At 43.0% G+C, this 23,134-nt stretch overlaps 1 protein-coding gene across 1 annotated transcript; it reads left to right on the top strand.

The window, feature by feature from the left end:
- The first annotated feature begins 7,585 nt into the window (after window positions 1–7,585).
- MMP1 (matrix metallopeptidase 1) lies at window positions 7,586–14,585 on the top strand. The gene is made up of 10 exons (XM_003780802.2): window positions 7,586–7,687; window positions 8,170–8,414; window positions 8,505–8,653; window positions 8,815–8,940; window positions 9,632–9,787; window positions 9,924–10,041; window positions 11,409–11,542; window positions 12,981–13,143; window positions 13,635–13,738; window positions 14,219–14,585. The coding sequence occupies exons 1-10, from the start codon at window positions 7,586–7,588 to the stop codon at window positions 14,326–14,328; spliced, it is 1,407 nt and encodes a 468-aa protein (XP_003780850.2). The 3' UTR covers window positions 14,329–14,585.
- The last annotated feature ends 8,549 nt before the right edge of the window (window positions 14,586–23,134 follow it).

The raw sequence follows: 23,134 nt of genomic DNA, 5'->3' as shown, positions 1-23,134 counted from the left end.
TGGCAAGCCCTGGAGAACCGGCAGAGACACAGAAACCCAACACCAGACTTCTCTTCAACAAATTACCTCCTGTTAGGAGACCAAAGTCCAGGTATGGAAAATAGGAAAAAGACTTTCAGAAAATAAATGCTCTATGAAAATTTAAAGTAGAATTATCTCACAAGGGAAGAAAAGAAAAAAATGTTGTCAATGAAGTAACATGAGCTTGTAAAATGAGTAGAATTGTATTAAGTAGAACTAGAGGGGAATAAAAAGTAGGAAAAGGCAGGGGAACAGGGTGCCCTGAGCATTTCAGAAACAATGTAATTGGTTTGTTTGGAAGGAGGTGGGGGAAGTGGGAAGGGAAACCGGCAAGTCATTTTTAGGCCTGAGCCCAGAGAGTCTCCAGTGTTGCCATTAGTTTCTATCCGCTGGAAAACGCTGATGCCATTGAATCACCTAAGCCCAAGAGCTGGAGGTTGCTGTGAGCTGTGACACCACAGCACTGTACCAAGAGTGACAAAGTGAAACTCAGTCTCTTAAAAAAAAAAGAAAATGAGCAGCGCCTGTGGCTCAGTGAGCAGGGCACCGGCCCCATATACTGAGGGTGGTGGGTTCAAACCCAGCCCCTGCCAAAATGCAACAAAAAAATAGCCAGGCTTTGTGGTGGGTGCCTGTAGTCCCAGCTACTCGGGAGGCTGAGGCAAGAGAATCACCTAAGCCCAAGGAGTTGGAGGTTGCTGTGAGCTGTGACACCACAGCACCTACCGGAAGGGTTAATAAGTGAAACTCAGTCTCAAAATATATATATATATATATATATATTTACAAATGTTTTTTGTGCCCTCACTGTGTGTCAATCATTGTACTGGCATATTTTACAGATAATGTTTCCATCTCAGAACAGATATCTATGATAGGTATTAGACAAGAAAATCAAAAAGGTTGGGTTTCAGGTCATTTAGCGTATTTGGCAGAGTTGGGATTGGAGTAGTAAAGTGAGGATCAAAAGTCCTGGTTTAAAAGGAAATGACACCAGACATATCCGGGTGGAGGTCTCTTGGTGGCACTTGAAACTATGAGACATATTCAGGAAAAACACTAGGATTTTTTTCCCACTTTAGGATGGCATTTCTGTGGGAATATTGGTTGAAATTGTGGAAGTAGATGAGAATGTCTTGGAAAAACAGTGATGAGAAATGAAAGATGAGGACTCAGAACAGGAGCTTGGTAAATTCAGGAGGAAGGGAAAAGAAAGGCCATAAAGGAAAGGAAAGACTCAGAGAAAAAAACCAAGCGCCAAAACTCCTGAGCTAGGAAAATGCTAGAAAGGGTGGATGAGAAAGTAAACTGAGGAAAAGCCACTTGCCTTTTTCAAGTGTGGGAGTGAGTAGTAACATCAGAGAACGCAGTGTGAGCAGGTCAAGCCCAGGTCAAGTTTAAGGTGAAGTAATAATTTTGATGGTGGAGAGAAGGGAGATACTCAGGGTAGCAGGTTGTGACACTACTTAGCACTGTGATCATCGGATTCTTTCGCAGGGCAGCTGTGCTCACAGGATGAGGGTGAAGTTCTGTGCCAGGGAAGAAACGCGTGGAAGAGAGGAGACTCGAAATCACAGGGGAAGATGTCGGTTTGCAAAGAGAGATTGCAGTCTCTTTGGAGGGGTCATCACTAATTTTCCGCTGGAACTAAAAAATGCATCCCAATGTCAAGTACAAAAAGGTGCCTTTGTCTTATAGTTTAAATGTTGGTGTTAAAAGTAGAACTACCTGGTTTCGCAACCAAACACTATTTTTAAGATTCTGTCTCTAACTCTTGCTAGTGGGAAAACCTGGCAAGCTGCTACAGTTTCTTCATCTGCGAACTAGAAATAATACTATTTTCCCTCACTATTCCACAGAACTACTGTAGGGATAAAATAGTCATGTATATCAATGGTATAGAGAGCCAAGGTAAACATTAAATTTGATTTCTTTTGTCTAACAATCCTATGTGTTGAGTGATTCAAGGAAAATGAGCTGACAAGGCCTGCTGTCATTGTAGAGAATTATAGCTGAGGTCTGAGTAGTTAGGAGAAGGTTAAAAGAGCTGGATGTTTGGCTTAGAGAACATTCCACTTTGTCAAAAATACAGAACATTTCTGCAACAACAGAATATAATTTGAAATCTGAATCACAGAATGAAAGGTCTGGAGCCAGCACGTGTATGTATGTCAGAGAGCAGGTCAGAGTTTGGACACATGATCAGAATCTCATAAGGATGCCCTAAGCGCCCTCATATATCTCAAATTCATACACAGACGTGAGGGCTGGGAAAGAAGGGTTTGGACAGGTCTGAGACCTGCTATGGCGCAAGCAGGCCTTAGCCACCCCCTCAGGGCCCTTGGTTTGCACTTCCTTAAAGAAGAGCTGCAGCTACAGAAGTCTGTTTCAAGGATGTGCTTCCTATGAGCACTATGTAGATGAGAAGATATTACTGACAAATAATAAAGCGTTCAAAATAATCAGACGCTACACGATCATAGCATGGCTTACATGTCGCCAAAAAAAAAAAAAAAAAAAAGAGTGCTGTGCTTCATTTAAAATGCCCAATCAGGAGATATATCCACATTCTTTCTATGATAACTTAAATAACTTTAGTCTTAACGGAGTAAAAGACCAAGAAACCTAATCATGGGCACAAACTAATTTCAGACAACTGAGCCTAATAAGAAATAGTTTATTTAAGTTTCATTTATTCATTCAACAATCGTTTATGAACACTTAATAAGTTGGGGTGGTAAGTACAAATGACAATGTCAGGAAGTTTGAGGAGGGAAATAGGAGAGATTAGGTGATAGCTTCAAGGGGAAGATTCTTTCAGGCATTTCAGGGGGTGGCATGGGGACATTGATGTGGACATGAGGGATTAATGTGATACTCCTTGTGTCTCCAAACTCTTTCTATTAGAGAAGCAAGATCTCTATATCCACTGTGTGCGCGCATGTGTATGTGTGTGTGTGTGTGTGTGAGAGAGAGAGAGAGAGAGAGGTCGGGCTAGACAGGAGTCACACAGACCTGTGCTCACCAAGTGACTGCCACTTAACACTGTGTGACCCAGGACTCAGTGTCAATGGGTCAATCATTTCTACCCAAAGTACAGCCATGACAGCTAAGGACCAGGCGTCTGGTCAGTGCCTGGCCAGCAGGGGTTATCCGTAAGCCACCACCCAGCCACATGTAGGATGAATATAGCAGGTGAAAACAAAAAAAAACTGTATTGACTATTTAAAGTTTCTGGCTATAGGCTATTTCAAGACTCATAATAGAAAAAAAATCCGACATTCAAATGCAGCTATAAAAGGCTGATTTTCAAGTATTAAAAATGAAGCAAGATTGACATTCCAATGTTGAATTTAATAAGGAAAAACACAAAACTATTTGAGGGCTTCCTCAGAGCAGTCAGCATGAAGCAACCCAGAAAACCATGGAACTAATTTGCCTGCCTGGAAACAGTTAGGAGTTGGTCAATGTGGCCACACTCCCGAGAGCCCTCGGAAGCCTGTTACTCTGCCGGACATAGAGGTAGAGGGATTTCCACAAAACTGCATTCGAAGAAGAATTGTGGGGGGACATGTTTCCATAGGAAAAAAATCATCTGGATGTAAAGGGAAAGTACAACTTTAAAATGTTTTGAGCTTCTTGGAAATTATACCAATTCCAGTCCTTGTCAGGATACGAAAGGATTTCATCCCCAGCTTTCTGTTGTAGATGTTTTGTTTTCTTTTTTCCTCTCAAATAAATCCTACTAAACCAGAAGTCACATGTGTTATATTAGTTGTTCTTCTGTGAACACCTAACTGGAAATTTCAAAATTAAGGGCCGTGTGAATCTATGAGGCTGGCTGCTTAACTGTAACTTAATTTAAAATTCTGTTATTTTAGGAAGAAATTTAACAAAAAGCTGTTCTAAGCAACCAGTTTCCAATCCACGTCAGCAACCCTGACCTACAATGAAACATTGTCAGTGCTCAGAGTAAGGGCTCCGGACTCAGCCCAGGAGACAATGGTGGACTTAGCCAGAGAGGACAGGACAATGTGGGTGGAACTCGGGGCCCCCATTTCCAGCTTCCATCAGAGAATCTCTGCTTCCATATGGTTTGTAAATTGGTTTCCCGAAAGGGATTTTGTTTAAGCAAAGGATACAGTAGTTTACAAAAATTTGAAAACTTCTCAACCGTGAGATATGCAGACTCTTGCCAGATGGAACGTTTTATGACACTCTTCCAAGGTGACAGCTTAGTCAATTTCTTGCACAATCCCAGATGGTCGCAATGCTGCTCTCTTGAGTTGAGCTACGGACCCTCATTTCCCAGGCCTCAGTGGGGCTTGGGTATAACCTTTCACACTGACCAGATTCCCTAACAGTCAGGATGTGCTTGCTACCCCTTGACTTTTAAAACATAGTCTATGGGGCGGTGTCTGTGGCTCAGTTGGTGAAGTGCCAGCCCCGTATACCAAGGGTGGTGGGTTCAAACCTGCCCCCGGCCAAACTACAACAAAAAAATAGCCGGGTGCTGTGGCGGGCACCTGTAGTCCCAGCTACTAGGAGGGCTGAGGCAAGAGAATCGCCTAGGCTCGAGAGTTGGAAGTTGCTGTGAGCTGTGTGACACCCCAGTACTCTACCGAGGGCGATAAAATGAGACTCTGTCTCTACAAAAAAAAAAAAAAAAAGAAAACATAGTCCATGTTCCCTCTCTAATAGACAGGTACCAGAGCAGGTCCTCACAGCAGGAGATGAGCCGTGGGGTGAGCAAGCAAAGCTTTATCCGCCTCGACAGCCTCTGTCCCGGCATTTCCACCTGAGCGCTGCCTCCTATCAGATACGCAACAGCAGTGGAGTGTCCTGGAGCTCGAGCCCCACTGGGAACTGCACACAGGAGGGATACGAGTCTCACTCCTTTGGAGAATCTCACGGTTGATAATCTGAGGCGGAGATGTCATGTGCTTGAATCATCCCGAAATCTTCCCCTCCACCCCTGATCAGTGGAAAAATTGTCTTCCATGAAACTGGTTCCTGGTGTCAAAAAAGTTGGGGACCTCTGATCTAATACAAAGATCCCATTCGCTGTTGTCCTCTCCTGTGCTGAGGTCACTTCAGTTGCGAGTGTTTTTAGTCTCCATACCAAGCCTGTGAGGAGAGGATTTCATTTGGTGAGAATTTCTCCCAATTCCTCTTACCCTCTTGAACTCACATATTACCTCACTTAGACAAGGAAGTTGTGGTTAGATGATTAGAGAGGAAGTGGATTCTTTCAAATCAATTCAAGATATATTGGAGAATTATTTATGAATAAGTTATTGTCTTTGGTGTGGCAAGGACAGCAGGAACCCATATGATGAGAAAGTCCCGACAAGCGAACCTGACGGGGGAAGGTGAGGAGGGGCAGGAGGCAGCGGGCGCCTCGCGGCTTTGGGTGTCAGGTAGACACCATCAGGGAAGGGAAGTACGGAGGCAGAGCCGCTCCCCTCCCCTCAGCAGCAGGGGCGGCCTAGTGGCACCTAAGACAATTTTATGTGCAACATAAATACAGCACCAAATACCTTTCATTACATGGTCACGCAGTTCGTGTATTTATTTTAATGTGCAGATGCTAAATAATTTTTTTTTGAGACAGTCTCACTTTGTAACTCTCGGTAGAGTGCTGTGGCATCACAGCTCATAGCAATCTCAAACTCTTGGGCTGAAGTGATTCTTTTGCCTCAGCCTCCAGAGTAGCTGGGACTACAGGTGCCCGCCGCAATGTCTGGCTATTTTTAGAAACAAGGTTTCACTCTGGCTCAGGCTGGTCTGGAATTTGTCAGATCAGGCAATCCACCCGCCTGGGCCTCCCAAGTGCTAGAATTACAGGAGTGAGCCACCGCACTTGGTCCTAAATAATATTTTTGAATGAATGCATGCAGATATGAAAGAATTAATAAATGATGGTGTCGAGGCGGGACTGGCCAGGTCTCCGCTCCCGCTTATGTAGTGTCCGGACATGGGACATGGACACGGACCGGACCGCTGTGCTACCTTGCTTGGGAACAATTACCCTTAGGTGCCTGAGGGCTATTTGCCTTAGCAGAAGGGAGAGAGAGAGAAACAGTCTTTGAGGGAGAAAAGCAGTCTTAGTAAGAGAAAGGATCTTAGCAGTCTCTCATAGAGAAACCGGGGAGACACCTTGCGGGCAGGAGAAGGGAGAGTCAGAGTGAGCGGTCCCCACTGCCTTCTCCTACAGCTTCTTAGCTGTAGGTAACTCCGTGCACCCCAGGTGTAGAGACTGCCAATCACTGATGCTCTCCTCTAGCGAGCTCTCAGGTTAGAAGAGCCGGTCCCTCCCAGTGCCCTAATCACCACGGTGTTAGTTTACCAAGCTGTTACAGGTGTTTCTAATAATTATTGAGTGTTTCCGAGCTTAGCGCTGGCCTCTCCTTTCCTTGGAGCCATATGGTCTGCTACATAACAGCCAGGCCCAAACAGCAAAGAAGTGCTTACATCAAGGGGGACAAGGATGATTAAAAGGACCCCAGGGTCATGCTGCGGCTCCTGCTCACTTGGTACCTTCTCAGAGCTTTCGGAGAAGGATCCTATCTGTCTCATGGTGATAATGGGCAGGGTCTACACAGAGCAGGGAGTTACATCATAGCCCACGTGTAGACAAGGGGTCTTAGGCAAGACGCTCAAATTTTAAGCCTGAGTAAGACCAAGGGGAGCCAAAGTGCCACTGCCATAGCACACCAGGCTGCGTAGCAAAGGGAGAAGGGAATCTCAGAGAACCCAGAGAGACCCCACAGAGTGAGTGTGTGCAGAGCTGAGCTGTGGTCAGAGCAGGTGCTGAGCAGGTGCCAAACAGCCATAGGGCCTCCCCGTGTGAGTGTGAATAACCCACCACTGTCCCAGGAGCAATGAATATATAGAAACCTGGTGCTTTTTATGACCAGCAGAATCAAATAGCAAAACCCATTTTTCAAAAAGCCATGGAGTGGTCTGTGAGCTGTGTATGTAGCAAGGGCCTTTCATACACAGGGTAGAACCGAGCTGGAGAAAATCACTGTTTACACGGTGGAGCGTGCCTCCCTCGCACACATCCTGTTTGGTATTAATCATGCGATTGCAACACCGAGCAAACCCAAATAATCCTCTTGGAGTCACCGTTTCTGATGATTGCTCGGGCAATTCATTGCTAATCATGAGGATATTATAAAACATGACTCAAGGGGAGGGGAGGGGGAGGCAAGGCAATCGGTGGGACCTCATCTACTGTGTATATTGCAAGGGTACATGTCAAATATATTAACAGTAGAGTATCAATGTCTAAACACAGCAATTGAATGCAATGTTGACCAGTTTGATGTGAACATACTAGATTGTATATAGAGTCAGCACATTGAACCCCATAAATGCAGTAATGTGCACAGTTATGATCTAATTAAAAAAAAAAAAAAACCATGACTCAGACAGCCTCCAGCTTTCTGGGAGGGCAAGAACTCTCTATATAAAGAGGGAACTTCCTAGCAGAGACATTGGAGCAGCAGCAGGCAGGAGCCATCAGTTGTCTCACCTGGAGAAGGAAGACGAGGCCAGCATGTCCAGTTTCCCGCTGCTGCTGCTGCTGCTCTGGGGCCTGGGGTCTCATGCCTTGCCAGTGACTCCAGAAACACAAGAGCAAGATGTGGAAATAGTCCAGGTAAATGCTACTACATTACTGGTGCCTGTAATGCAAGTCTTTAGTTTGTATTTTTTCCCACGATAATATAATTTAAGTGTATTTAAGGATAGATTTCCTGCAGAGACAATATTTTTGTCAGGAAGAGCACCCTTCCAACAAATTTATGTCCCGTTGCAGATGGAGGTGAGAGGCAACCGAAGGAACAGTACGCATGTTTCACGCTACGAGTTGGAGCTTTGCAACAGTTCGCAAATCTTGCTCCGCCAATCTTACTTTACCATGAAGTTCCTCATAGTCAGAACTGCATGGTAACAAAGGCAGAGACATTTTGACTCTGAAATTGCATTTTTGCACAAATGATAAGAGCAATATGGATCATGAAATCAAGACACAAGCTTTAAAAGTAGTTATCTATCTAGGCAAAACCTTGATGCCATGAATTTTTTGAGAAATGAGAAAGATTTCCCATTCAGTGTTTCAATGATTTTATCTTTTATTAGAAATATCTGGAAAACTACTATGACCTGAAGAATGATGGGATGCAAATTGAAAGGAAGAGAAACAGTGGCCCAGTGGTGGAAAAACTGAAGCAAATGCAGGAATTCTTTGGGTTAAAGGTGACTGGGACCCCAGACACTGAGACCCTGAAAGTGATGAAGCAGCCCAGATGTGGGGTGCCCGACGTGGCACGGTTTGTCCTCACCCAGGGGAACCCGCGTTGGGAGCAAACGCACCTGACCTACAGGTAACCAGACTGGGCACCAGAAAGAGAATGCGATTTGCTGTTAGAACAGTAAGAGGTTCTGATTGTGTCTCTATTTTATTTCACTTTAAGGATTGAAAATTACACACCAGATTTGCCAAAAGCAGATGTGGACGATGCCATTGAGAAAGCCTTTCAACTCTGGAGTAACGCCTCCCCCCTGACATTCACCAAGGTCTTTCAGGGTCAAGCCGACATCATGATCTCCTTCGTCAGGGGAGGTAAGCTCCTCCTGTGGCATCAAAGTATTGTCAACTTAACTCCTTGTCTCAGAGGGAAACTGATGGAAGTCCGTTGGCCTCTTAACAAAGATAATGCTTGCCCTCCTGGGCTACCTGAATATGAACCGAGAGGGACCTTTATTGCATTCTGCTTCTTACAGATCATCGGGATAATTCTCCCTTTGATGGACCTGGGGGAAACCTTGCTCACGCTTTCCAGCCAGGCCCGGGTATTGGAGGAGATGCTCATTTTGATGAAGATGAAAAGTGGACCAACAATTTGAGAAGTAAGTCAACCAGTTTGTTTCTCTCAATCCTCCTCCCTCTTCATAGTTCACTGTCATATTGGCTGATTTAGCTCAAGGAAGGCATTAATAGAATGACGCATTTTTCTATTACTACTCAGAAAATGAACAACACCATAGTGAGGAGAAACAGGCTACTTTAAAATTTCTGTTCTGAAAATGCTGAAAACCTTAATGTTTTACTTGTGGTTGTCTACATTGAGTCTTTTTTCATTAGAAGGACACAGCAACATTGAATAGTAGTAGTAAGCTTATATGGAAATTAAGAAAGGGGACAACTTACTGTATGCCCCAAATCTCCAGCAGTAAGCCCTTACCAGTTTTATAAATAAGAAAAAATATTAAATGTTAATAGAATTTCATTATTTCTCTGAGAAATCATATGTCCCTTCTAATCATTAAAAAAGATTTACAAATCTGTGCTGGAATTTCAGTCAGCTGACTTTGTCTTTTAATTGTATCAGGGTAATGATAGGGTTTAGGCTCTAACGTGTCTCTTATTTATTATTAATGAGTGCATGCCTCCTGCCTTTGCAAAAAAAATTACATATACATATTTCAAAAAGTCACTGACAAACTATGACTACTAGTTCTTGTAGATTATCTCTTACTTACGTGTTTCAAATCTGAATGGATTTCAAATAATTGCAAGTGAGTGTATTGGCCCTTTTAGATTACAACTTGTATCGCGTTGCGGCTCATGAATTGGGGCATTCCCTTGGACTCTCCCATTCCACTGACATCGGGGCTTTGATGTACCCCACCTATGCATTCAGTGGCGAGGTGGAGCTAGCTCAGGATGACATCGATGGCATCCAAGCCATATACGGTGAGTAGAAAGGAAAAGCCCTGAGCAACAGCCTCCTGGTCTTTACAGCTATTTCAAAGAAATTTCAGTAGCTGACCTTCGCTGTTTGTCCAGGTTTCCTAAGCAAAACTAACTTCAGGTCTTTTATTGCGTTTAGGACCTTCCCAAAATCCCGTCCAGCCCACAGGCCCACAGACTCCACAAGTGTGTGATAGTAAGCTCACCTTTGACGCTGTCACTACGATCCGGGGGGAAGTGATGTTCTTTAAAGACAGGTAAGACATTGTTTTCTCTGTGTTCTGTGTTTATAACAACAACATTCACCACCGTGTGTCACTATTAGCCTGCCTGTGTTATTTATCTTATCTTTTTACATCTATATTATATGGTAGCAATTGCCTGCGTTTGTCTAACAAGGGTGTTTACAACAACTTTTCCCCCCATGTATTGAGTCATTTGATTCTCATAAAATATCACGGAAGTAGAAAACTCAATAAATATAATCCTATTTACAGACCAGTAAAGTACGACAGAGCAAAAGAAAGAGGCGTTTGGGGGCACAGAGGTCACGGGGGACATAGCAGTTACCGGCTTCCGACCCCTACTTCGAGATTCTTTTCATTACGCCACTCTTTCTGATAAGAAATCTGTTATCAGTATGTTATCTGACTTTATGAGAGGAAGTCAGTTCTTTCCACAGTACATCATGCCAGTGAGGGCTGCACAGCCACCTTTTAAGCATCACCCCTGCCATCCTGGAGAAAAGATGGCTCTCCCTCCCAATGTATAAAGAAAAGCCGTGGGCAGTAGCCTCCTGGTCTCCTTAGGAGACTAAGCCGCCCTTGGCCTCCGCAGCTTCAATTTCTCAACTCTGACGTGGGAGTCACACTGGCTTGTCGGGCTTTTGCAATGAGGTCTGATGTAGGGAATGGGCCCGGGGTTGCGAGGATGCACTCAATACAGGCCGTCAGTGTTGTGTTCCGGCCAGGAACGTGCTACAGCTGGCTTCAAAAGGCTTGCTAAGAACAGCTGTTAAACTTTAAAGGATTTTGCAAATTTGTTATGAACCACGGCCATTATTAAAATTTAAGTCATATAAACAAAATTATATTAAAATTGAAGGTAATAAAAATCATCAAAATTCACCATTTCATAATTATTTTTACTACATTTTACTATTTATTTATGTTCCTGAGATTATTTGTTGTGTGCTATATAATGAATTTATTGTGCGCTACATAATGGCACTCCACTGCGACTGCTGGGACCTGCCATAAGGTAAACAGTAGAACTTCTGTAAGATGACTGCTCCAAGGACTGTAACAAACCGGTCAACATACAGAGGTGGTCAGCATAAGGAAGTAGGCCTCCTGTACTGACGCACATACAGTGCATGTCCTGTCTGGGAAAATTAGGTCAACTTAAGGAGGTGGTCAGCTACAGGGGGTCTATTGGATTTCAGCTAAGGGAAACAGGCAAATGCAACAAACCAGGGCTGTCCCCACCTCTATCCCCACCCATCATAGAGCCGGCTGTTAAACCTTCACCGGCACATGGCGGGTGTCACCCACAAGGAGCTGGATGTCAGCCAGAGGTCACTGGAGATTAGACACAGGGACCTTCTCTTTTTTGTTCCAATCAGGTTCTACATGCGCACAAATCCCTTCTACCCTGAAGTCGAGCTCAATTTCATTTCTGTTTTCTGGCCACAATTGCCAAATGGACTTGAAGCTGCTTATGAAGTTGCTGACAGAGATGAAGTCCGGTTTTTCAAAGGTAATGCTTCCAATTATTTTTCACTTTTTTTTATTAATTAATGTTTTAATTCACTTTTGGTCCAAGTCATAAGGGTACAAGCCGCCTGCTGTCCAGAGACTCTTGAAAATCTAACAGTCTCACCAACCAAGTCAGTAAAAGTCCATCAGCTGAACTAAAAATTACATAGTATATTTCTGAGTCATTTTGAATAAAAAGCAAATGACCAGGAGTGGAAATGCTCTGGCATGTTTATGAATCCAGAGTTGTGGAAGTCTTTTCTATGCAAACTATGTATGTATTTAACTCCCACCCACCACCACCACAGTCCTGGAGGTACTCAGGAGTTAAATTCGAAACTTGGCCCAGTACTACAGAGGATGGAACAGAAAAATTTTGTTTGTGTGGTTTGCTAGAGCACATCTTAATATAATACAGACCACCCTCATGAGAGTGGGGGAGGCCCCCCTGGGCAGCCAGATGGAGGCGCTGCAGCCTTGCTGTCAAGGTGTGGTCCTCACACCATGGCATTGGCATTGCCTGGTAGTATGTCACAAAGACAGATTCTCAGACCTTTGACAGAATCTGAATTTTATCACGTTTCTGAGGAAATTCATATGCACACCAAAGTCCCGAATTACTCTCAATTAAATGGGACAAACTTCAGTGATTCTATCAGAATGAAACACAATCCAATGACCAGCTCCTGGCTTTGAAGACACTGCCAAGCACAAGTACTTTTGCAAATAAGTGTTTGATATAGTACAGACGAAATGCCTGACCAGCCATACAATCAAATGCTGTCCAGATAAGCAAAACACTTTGAAATAACATCCCCAGTCTTTACATCATGAAATTAGATATGTTAGATACAAAACATTTCTAATTCCTTTTTCATAATGGGTAAATAAGTAAATTTATGCAGTAGGAGCAATCCTGGCTCAGGACAGAAGACCTTGTGTGAGGAGGGGATTGCTGAGTATAAACATATGGAATCTGGATACAGCATTAATCCAAGTACGTGGATGTGTATCTTAGTTAACTGCAATGACTTGAATCCAGGGTTGCAAGTCATCACAGGCTGTATGTCATTACACGCTCTGCCTTTTGGGATACCATTGGTCTATAGGTCTGTAGTCCGTGAGCAAGCTGAAGAAGTGAAGTTCTGAGATTAGATGACAAACTCTTTAGTCATTTGAACATCTGGCTTTAGAAAGAAGCTCTCAGCTCCCCCCAAACCAGTCATTCTTGAAGCTTGCTGCAGAATAGAATCACTCAGGAAGCTTCAAAAACTAATCTCATGTAATTGGTCTAGAATAGGATCGGGCATTAGTATTTTAAAAAATCTCACTAGCCAGGGCACTATTCTAGCACGTAAAACTAAGAACTTAGCTGGAAATCCACCTCCCTCTGTTGGAACCTTGGGTGGGTATTTTCATTGCTGTTTCTTGATTGGCAGGTAATAAGTACTGGGCCGTTCGGGGACCGGATGTGCTGCACGGATACCCCAAGGACATCTCCAGCTCCTTTGGCTTCCCTAGAACTGTGAAGCATGTCGATGCTGCTGTTTCTGAGGAAGAGACTGGAAAAACCTACTTCTTTGTTGCTAACAAATACTGGAGGTAAAGACTGCAGAAAATGTTAGGACACCAGTTCTTTCTACATAGAGAGTTTTAGGTTGGACCCTTTGGAAATGAGTCTCCAATTGCCTTGGCCCACATCCTCTCCAGTGAAGACTGGAGCCAGGCTGTCATCCAGTGGGCCTACTGACCAATTATCATCACACAGGGCCTGAGCTGGGAACCCAGGGAGCATGTGGGGCTGGATTTTAAAAAGAGATAAGAGTGAGGCTATTCGTTTTAACAGAGCTACTTCAACCAAAAGGAACTTATCTTTCATAGTATTTCACCTTAACAGATGGCAGTGTGGAACTCACTAGAGAAAAAGAGGGTGGAATTCAGAGGGACCCCATAAAACTTTCAGTCTGCCCAACATCCTATCTCAACTCATCCACTTCCCATTTTACAAATGATGACGTGTTTCCTATAACGATTTTTTAAATCTTTGCATGTTTAGCAAAAGATTCTGACTCTTCTAACGCTTCTCTGACCAGGTATGATGAAAATAAACAATCCATGGACACAGGTTATCCCAAAACGATAGCACATGACTTTCCAGGAATTGGCCACAAAGTTGATGCTGTTTTCAAGAAAGATGGTAAGTGGGTTGGGCATGGTGGCTCACTCCTGTAATCATAGCCCTCTGGGAGGCCAAGGTAGGATGGTCCCTTGAGCTCAGGAGTTTGAGATTGGTCTGAATAAGAGTGAGACCCCATCTCAACTAAAAATAGAAAAACTAGCCAGGTCCGGTGGTGGATGCCTGTAGTTCCACCTACTCGGGAGGCTGAGGCAGGAGGATCCCTAGAACCCAGGAACTTGAGATTGCTGTGAGCTAGGCTGACACCACAGCACTCTAGCCTGGGTGACAGAGTGAGACTGTCTCAAAAAAAAAAAAAAGATGGTAGGTGACTACATATGTATTTCCCACACTCTGTTGCTATGGTAATAGCATCAGTATTAGTTGGAACAAAAAATGTCAAAACTATTTGCACTAACAAATGAACTGGTTTCTTAAGAATTCAAGTAAATTAAACCTAGAAACGACTTGTATAATGTGGTAATTCTCTTTTATTTCTAGGATTCTTCTATTTCTTTCATGGAACAAGACAATACAAATTTGATCCCAAAACAAAGAGAATTTTGACTCTCCTGAAAGCTAATAGCTGGTTCAACTGCAGAAAACACTGATCAACCAGTACAAAGTTGAATGGAAAACATGTCTCATGAGCCCAAGAAAGATGTTTTCCTGAAAAGCCATACATTTTTCAGTATTTTTGAGCCTCTAGAACCACTGATACACAGAACTATTAAGTATAACCTTATTTATACCTCATTCTGCATATGTTTTTTACAATTTAGAATGCTGCATTTTATATACTATTACAGTTTAGTTCCACAAAGGACGAGTAAATAAAGGTCAAGCCCAGGGCTTATAGATTCATATAGGCAAGTGTTGCAAAGAAGATTTTTTCCAGCATATAAGAGTCCAGCCTTGACCCTGGAGAGCAGCAGCCTCGGTGATGAATTGCTCCTTTCAAGAGAGAAAAAGGCAAGAGACTTGAGTCTTCACCAGAGGAAAGTGGCTCAAGAGTGTGCGAGCAGTCACCAGCCTGCTATGCAAGTGGCGATCTTCTTACACTAAATAAAGTGCTTTATGCCTGGATCAAAGCCGTCCCTGTCTCTACTCTTCTCATACATTTTCCATTAACTTTATTATGTTGTCATTTTCTGCTTATTCGGCCACACTTACAGATTAATTTTCAGATTTGCAGAAGAACATAGACAATGTACAAAATGTGAATGTGGAAAATTAGGAAAAACTTCAAACATTCTCAATCCTCATGGAACTTATACCATATACACGGTGGGGTGGGGAATCTACTTCCCTTTTCTCATATAAGGATTTCAGGTTCGGTTTTAGGTCAAATCAGCAACAACACGGTAGAGCTTTGTAAGCGTGGGTCACTTTTCTTCTGGCCTGTGGGAGGGCCATTTCCCCAGGGCCCAGCTCCTCGTGGCTGCATGGAGGGCAGGGGGGATGGGCGGTACGGCATCTGGCTACTTCTGGCCAGTGGCTTGTGTGAGGACGTGACAAATATCACTTCCAGACAAAAACACTTGACTGCTGCTCAAATGTCTCCAGTAGTCTAGTCCCCGCTGTGGTGACTGTAGAAGCACATCAAGAGAGAGTGGTCACCAAATGCAAGAAGCCAGAATTGCGGGAGTACCACCCCCCAAATCACCCCAAATCTCAGTACACTGTGCTGAAGTGAGAAATATACTTTCACTGTGTAGGCCACTAAGAATTTAGGCTTAGTGCCGCTGCATCGCCGCATTTGCCTGGCATTACCTGCTTTATTGTGACTGATTTGGGAGGAAGCTAAGTAGTGGGGACCCCATAGGCAGCTTCTGAGCCCCCCAGATATTATTAGTGGTTCAAAGGGTGCCCAGGGTGTGTGAGCCCTTTCCAAGAAGATAGAGCATCTTGAGGATACGGCACTCATAACTCTCAGGCAGTTCTCAACTCAAGATTTTGGAGAGCAATGTGTCTTCTCCCTGACCAAATAAATCTTTCTTCTCTCTCTCCAAAATAAACTTTTTATCTAAAGTATAGCATGAAGACAGAAAAATGCACAAATTATAAATGTTCACATCAATGAATTATCACAAAGTGAGCGAGCCCCACCACCTCACCTAGGTCAGGAAATAGAACGTTACCAACGCCTCAGCAGCCCCCTCGAGGCTGTCTCAACTCTGCTCAACTCCATGTCACACGGGTTCACTAGAAGTGGAGCCTAAAATAGGGTTTCCTTGGTGGGGCTGCTGGGAGCAGGATGCTCTCAGGGGAGAGGAGTGGCGGACCCATGAGAACAAGGGCAAAGCTAAAGAGTGTGCTCTCAGATGAAGATGCTCTGACCTCACAAGCAAAGCTATGGAGCAAGAAACTGAAGCAGACAGTCAGTCCCACCCATGGCAAAGGGGCCAGCCTTTGTCAACCAGTCACCAGTCAAAATCTGGTTTGGAACAGAAGGCAGAGCTTCCCTGCTTGGCAAAGGAATGAGGGACAACTGTGTGTTGTAAACAGCCACCCCTTGCAGCAGCCAGGAGAACGGTGCCCAGAATGGTAACGGATCTGGAGCGGGCAGCAAAGTGTCCACTGCACAGTCTCTGTTTACTAGAGGCAGCCACAATGCTGACGTCTCGTACCTCGGGTTAAATTTGCCTACTTTCAACTAAATTGGATCAAGTGTGTATTCTCTTATGTTCATCTTACTGTGTCAACATTCCATTTTCATGCCTCACTGGCTGTTGACAGATGTTGTGTTATACCATCTGGGGACTTTTATAAAGCTGCACATGTGTAGGCATTTCCATTTTGATTATATGCCCCCTGAATCATAGAAATTACCAGATGTCTCTGCAGATTATTCCTTGGCCTCTTCTATCTTTGATCCCAGCCATGGCCACAGGCACCAGCTCTGTACAGGCTCTGAATCGGCTTTGAAGCCGGAGCTGCCCTGGTCAGGCCTGGGCCCTGTGCTTCCTGTGTCCAGGCCTAAAGCTCCTCTAGCTTTTCTGTTGATGTTGCTTCAGGGTCGGCTGGGAAACCCACTTAGAATTCCTGCATCTGCACCCTGAGGTGAGATGAGGAATCGGTTGCAGAGCCAAGATTTCACCAGTGTGAGAAGAATGTTTCTCTCCTTCTTTGTTCGGGAGGGCGTTCCTAAGACATATTAAACATGGGTCCTCACGTAGACCCCTACTGACCAAAGCATTGCTCGTATTTCTGTCCAGCTGACGATTTCTCCTCACATTACCTCTTTCTCTTTCCCTGCTTTGTTCTTGTTCTCCAGGCCAGCTTGTCCTTGGATCACAGGCCCCAATATGTCCAGGCATGGCCGCAGGCACCAGCTCTGTACAGGGTTACAAATGAGAGAGTCTTAGCTTTGTTCTTAAGTTGAACTCATATGTCAGTTGGAACAGGTACATTTACCTATTGCCTGCAAGAGCCTCCGTTTGTAAGTGTGAGTCATATGTCAATGAGATGCTGGTAACTCATGACCTTACCGTAATAGCCTCCATTCCTTGTAAGTGCGAGTTATACATAAGTTGGTTGTTTGTATCTTGCAGACTGCCTGTATTTATACTTACAGCCTGGCCTCGGGCTCTGCTTTCTAGGAACACCAGACTAGGATAATTTGTGCAGGAGGCAGTGTGGTGATACCCTTGGTGTGTAGTGTCGTAACAGTTACTAAGACTCTTGGTTGATTGTGAAAAGGTAAAGATGAATGATGAGATGCAAGGTTACCTGGTGGCTATGACACTTCTACAGTCTAAGAGGAATGGTCATAAGAAGTGTGGTGTGAGCTGTCTAGAGTTACGTGCTCAGGGAAGTCAAATACCAACTCAAGATGCACTGGGAATGCCAACAGACATGAATGGCAACATTTTTAAAAAAGAAATCCTTGTTGATTGTAAACTGTGCTGAAAATCAGCCTCAAACCTAATTGCAAAGTTGAGCATTTTCGAGGTGGAATTACGGTAGACAATCTTAAGAATTTGGGGTGCTTACTTTTCCCTGAAAGCTCTATGTAAGCAGAAGCAGTTCCTCCCTCTTGTCAGAAGACAGCAAACTACCTTTACATAGAGAATTGACAGAGACCACATCTGAGTCAACACCTCAAAAGATAAATGCTTGCCCTCATCTCAAAATACCTTTCTTGCCTCTCCTTGTTTTTCAGATAAATAACTAGGGTCAGGTCTCAGCATAGCTCAAGTCGTGGCTGCACAGGGAAGAATTTATTGACACAGTGTTGACATTGACCCATGACTTGGCATTCAATATTCTGGAACAGAAACCAGGAGCTTGCCTACTGGCAAAGTATTGGACGCAATGATGTCCAGCCCATAATATAAGAGGTGGAGATGCGGAACATCTGTACTCAGATATTCGGGAAGGAGTCAGAAAGCGCTGGGCATTGTGAACCTTAGAAGCGTTTATGACATGAGGCTAGAGAACCAACTGGTAGTCTTGGTTCTTCAGGAAAGCCCAGAAGACACCCCTTCACTGAGGGTGTAGGGAACATACTCATGAAGGGACACACTGGTGTCTCAGAGATACGCTGGGCAGGCTGTTCTCTGTGGGATGGAGTTAAAGGCATGACAGGTTGCTGTGAAATTGGTCTCTCTAGTATCATTAGTGATGATGGGGCTTCAGAACAACAAATGGGTAGGTGGCCACACTTACTCATCAGGGATAAGGTAAATGAAATCAACTCTGCTGGGCAGAGAGGCTGGAATGGCATCAGAGGATGTCACCAAAGTTCAGCACTTATGTCTGAGGCCACGTCAGAAGGACAAAAACAAGGACAGGTGGTTTGAAGAGAAGTTTGTTCATTTGTCAGTAAACAAGGAGGTTGTCCTGTCTTAAAGTCTCATAATCATGCCTTCTAATATTTACAACAAGCCCTGAGGCTGTGATTCCGACGTCCGTTTGACATCTCTTTGGGTATTCTGCCTCCTTCAGTTGATAATATTTTCTCTGGCAAAGATGGGTGATCTACAATATTTGTCTAAAGGAGAGAGATGAAATGGCTAAAAATTCAGCCATAAAGTGTGTTCCCCATTCTGAAGCAATCAAATTGGTAGTAAAAGCATGGGAAAGAGTGAACTTCTCAATTGTCCTGAGTCTGTGACCTAACACAATGACCCCACCCTGTAAGAAAACCAGCAATTTCCTATGAAAGAAGAAGTTGTCAAATACTAAAGTTAGTGTCACGCCACGGTAGATAGATAAGATGCAGGGATTAGGGTTCTAGCCAGCCCCTCTGAGTCATCTCTTACCCCTCCATAGCTTTCTGACCTTTGAGCTCTTTACTCACTATTTCTAATTCTGATCTCAACCTTGTTGGATTGTTTCAAAGATCAGAACTAGCACACACTTAGGACCTGGCAGGTGGTAGACACTTTATACCAGGGGTTTCCCCTGTCTTTTAGGACGACTTCTTTATGCCTGCTTGCCTAAACCTATATGTACTTCAGTCAGTTTATTTATTTATTTTTATTAAATCATAGCTATGTACATTAATTCAATCATGGGGTACAGTGTGGTGTCTTCATATACAATTTGAAATACTTTCATCAAACTGGTTAACAGCCTTCATGTCATTTTCTTAGTTATTGTGTTGAGACATTTATATTCTACTCTTAGAAAGATTCAGTTGTACCCTTGTAAGATAAACCATAGAGGTGATCCTTGATCACCCTCCCTCCACCCACTTCAGTCAGTTTAACAAGTAATGAGTTATTTAAAGGTAAACACAGGAATCACCTGTCCTGAGTCATCAGTTTCTTCCCGGAGCGATAGTTTAACGTAGAATAAGTTTACATGCCATTACTCCTGTGAGGTACAGGCTCCTCTGCCAGACTCTGGATTACAGTTGGAGGGAAAGGGACTGACAGAAAGTAAACCTTTATTGTATCATTACAACCTGACAACCGAATGTGCCAACACTCATAAAGTTATGACTCAAACGAAAATGACGCATCTCACAGTTTGTCAAATCAGTGCCTAGGGGCATGTCATAGATTTGTCAGGCCAATGAGCTTTGTTAAAGACTTTGGAGTGAGATAAGAAGAGATTTGTTCCTCAGCATAAAGCATACACAATAACCCTGTGAGTGAGGTTATATTCACCTCATTTTTATAAATGACAAAGTAATGGCCCAAACAAATTGCAGACAGCCACACGTTGCTTAACAATGGGGATATATTCATCCTTTGAGCTTAGAAATTCAAGACCAGCCTGAGCAAGAGCAAAACTCTGTCTCTGCTAAAAATAGAAAAACTAGCAAGATGTTGTGGCAGGTGCCTATAGTACCAGTTACTTGGCAGGCTGAGGCAAGATTAATCGAGCCTAAGAGTTTGAGGCTGCTGTGAGCTATGACAACATGGCACTTTACCCAGGGTGACAGAGTGAGACTCTATCTCAAAAAAATATAATCAAATCAATAACGACCTAGTGATATGGCCTATTACACATCTATGCTATAAGTCTGTGCAATGGGTTACCATACTAAGTACTATACACAGCTGTAACACAATGGTGGGTATTTTTGTATGTAAATATAGAGAAGCACAGTAAAAATATGTTGTAAAAGATAGCAGACAGTATCCCTGTATAGGGTGCTTACTATGAATGGAGCTTGACAGGACTTCAGATTCCTCTGGGTGAGTCAGTGAGTGAGGGGTGAGTGAAAGTGAAGCCCCAGGATACTCTGTACACTCCTGGGGACTTTATAACCACTATACACTCAGGCTACACTAAATTTATTTTTTAAAAGTCTTTTATTCAATAAATTAACTTAGCTTACTGTAACTTTTTTAGTTACTAACTTTTTATTTTAAAACTTTTTCTCTCTCTCTCATAATAATACTTAGGTTAATATACAAACATTATAAAGAAGTACAAAAATATTTTCTTTATATTCTTATTCTATAAACTGTTTTCTATTTAAAATTCTTCTTAAATTTTTACTTTTCAAACTATTTTGTTAAAAAGTAAGATATAAACACACCCATTAGTCACAAAGAGTCAGGATCATTAGCGTCACCACATTCTGCCTCCACGTCTTGTCCCACTGGAAGGTCTTCAGGTAATGTGACCAGACGTCCCACTTTTGGCAGGACAGTCCCAATTTTCAACAATTTGTCCTGCGTCCTAAGGTGTTTTTTAAAAGTCCAGATTTTTAGAAAGAATGCATAGCTAGGGAACAGTGGGAGAATGGGAAGGGAATATATGGTTTTCTTGGCTGCTGAAAAGGTTAATGTAACTCCATTTGGGAATGAAGAGGTTAATGTAACTTCATTTGGGAATGAAAAGACTAATGTAAACTCCCTACTCCCCTCCTGGGCAAGGTTGCCCAGGTGGAATCCGTATCCCTCCTTCTAGGCAAGGACAATTAGCTCAGAAGGAGCCAAACTGTCTGGAACAAACAAGTAGCTCCCCCCTCTCTAGAGTAAGGTGACCAGACCTCCCGCTTTTGGTGGAACAGTCCTGATTTTTAACAATTTGTCCTGTGACCTGGGCATTTTAAAGAGCCCTACTTTTTGGAAAGAATGCATGACAAGCTAGGGAACAGGGGAGAACAGAGACGGAATATACGTTTTTGGCTGCCATGTGGCTATTTCACCAGGATATGTGTTTTATGTTATTTTTGTTAATTTTATAATGTTAAACTTTAATAATAACAAATAATTATTGAAAACTGAATATGGAGAACTGCTTATCAAAGTTTGCATTGTTGTCTGGCCCTGCTCCCCCTCAATGGTGTCCCACTTTACCAATGTTAAAATCTGGTCACCTTATCTTTAGGGGCAAAAACACTCACAGTTATCATCTTCTTTGGTAACAATGTCTTCTTATGGAACACCTTCTGAAGGACCTGCCTGAAGCTATTTTGCAGTTAACCTCTTTTATATAAGTAGAAGGAAAACACTCTAAAATAATGATAAAATATATGGCAACTGCACAGTAACAGAGTCATTTGTTATTCTTATCAAGTTTTATGCCCTATACGCAGTTGAGTGTATTACACTTTTATATGATGGGTAGCACCATAGGTATGTTGACTCCAGCAGCACCATGAATACGACAGTAATGTTTTGTGCTGTGGTGTTATGGTTCGCTATAGTATGGTCAGATGTTGCTTAACAAAGGGGATATATTCATCCTTTGAGCTTAGAAGGATGTCACTGGGTGATAGGAACTTTTCAGCCCCATCACAATCTTACAGGACCACCATCCTATTTGTAATCTGTTGGTGACTGAAATATACTGTGTGACTATACTTGGTTCCACACTCCCCGCCTATACTTGCTCAAAGTCTAGGAAGCTTTATCTGAGTCTTTCTGTCAGTAGCTTTCCCTCCAATTTTCAAGCTGAAACCTACCACATTGTAGAGCAAATGTCTTGGCTGCGTTAAGCCACATGTTGACTTCACTGGCTTAGTGCGTATCCAAGTCTGTCTCCAACTCTGGCTGGGAGGTCTCAGAGCCTCCTAGTTCCTGGAAGTCCCACCTGTCCATCCTAGCTCAAGTAGAGTGAAGAGGGTGGGTGATACTGAAAAGATCATTATTCCGTACTTATTAATTTAACTTCCTATTACTTTGAAATCACATATTTCAACATAATAGAGTTAATTTTTCTTTAGTGAGAGAAAAATATAATTCTATAGTACAAGAATCTCAGGGTGCTTCATATTATAGGTTAATTTGACAAAAAAGTTACTGCAGACTTACTCTGTGTAAATCACTCTATTTGGCTGAGAAAAAAAGAAATAAAATGTGATTAATAGTCAGGGGTAGATGGTTAGACATGTGAAGGAGAAGGTGGGTTTGAAATCATTCCCCATTACAAATCTCAACCTGTCTCCTCTGTTGCACTCAGGGAGCAGGAAAAGAGGGTGGAGAGAATTTTTAAAATCAAAGAAGAGGAAAGTAGAAGAGACATTTCAGTCTGGCATGCAATTTAATTTATTTCAATTTAACAAGTTCTTATGGAGCAGCTACTGTAATCATAGTAGCCTCTCAGAAATGGAGAATGAATGGATGCCAAATGTTCATGCCTTTACTTCTTCTTCCCTCTATAGAACCCCCTTTCCATGGCCCACTCCTTCTCACAACCCTCCTGCTCCAGTGCCAGGAGATCTATCTGAAAATCAGTAACAGCTATTGTAAACAAGGAGTCAGAAAAATTTAGCCGGGTGTCATGGTGGGCACTTGTAGTTTCAGCTACTTGGGAGGCTGAAGCAAGAGGATCACTTGAACCAAGAGTTTGAAATTTCTGTGAGCTATGATGATGCCATGGCACTCTCCCTAGGATGACAGAGTGAGACTATGTCTCAGAAAAAAAGAAGGAAAGAAAAAGGAAGGAAGGAAAGAGAAAGAGAGAGAGAAAATAGTTGTTTTTAATATCATCTTAAATGTCCCTCAT

Source organism: Otolemur garnettii, unplaced genomic scaffold, assembly GCF_000181295.1.
Source record: "Otolemur garnettii isolate 467f Iridium unplaced genomic scaffold, OtoGar3 scaffold00001, whole genome shotgun sequence".
Classification (NCBI taxonomy): Eukaryota; Metazoa; Chordata; class Mammalia; order Primates; family Galagidae; genus Otolemur; species Otolemur garnettii.
This window is presented reverse-complemented; position numbering and strand designations above follow the sequence as displayed.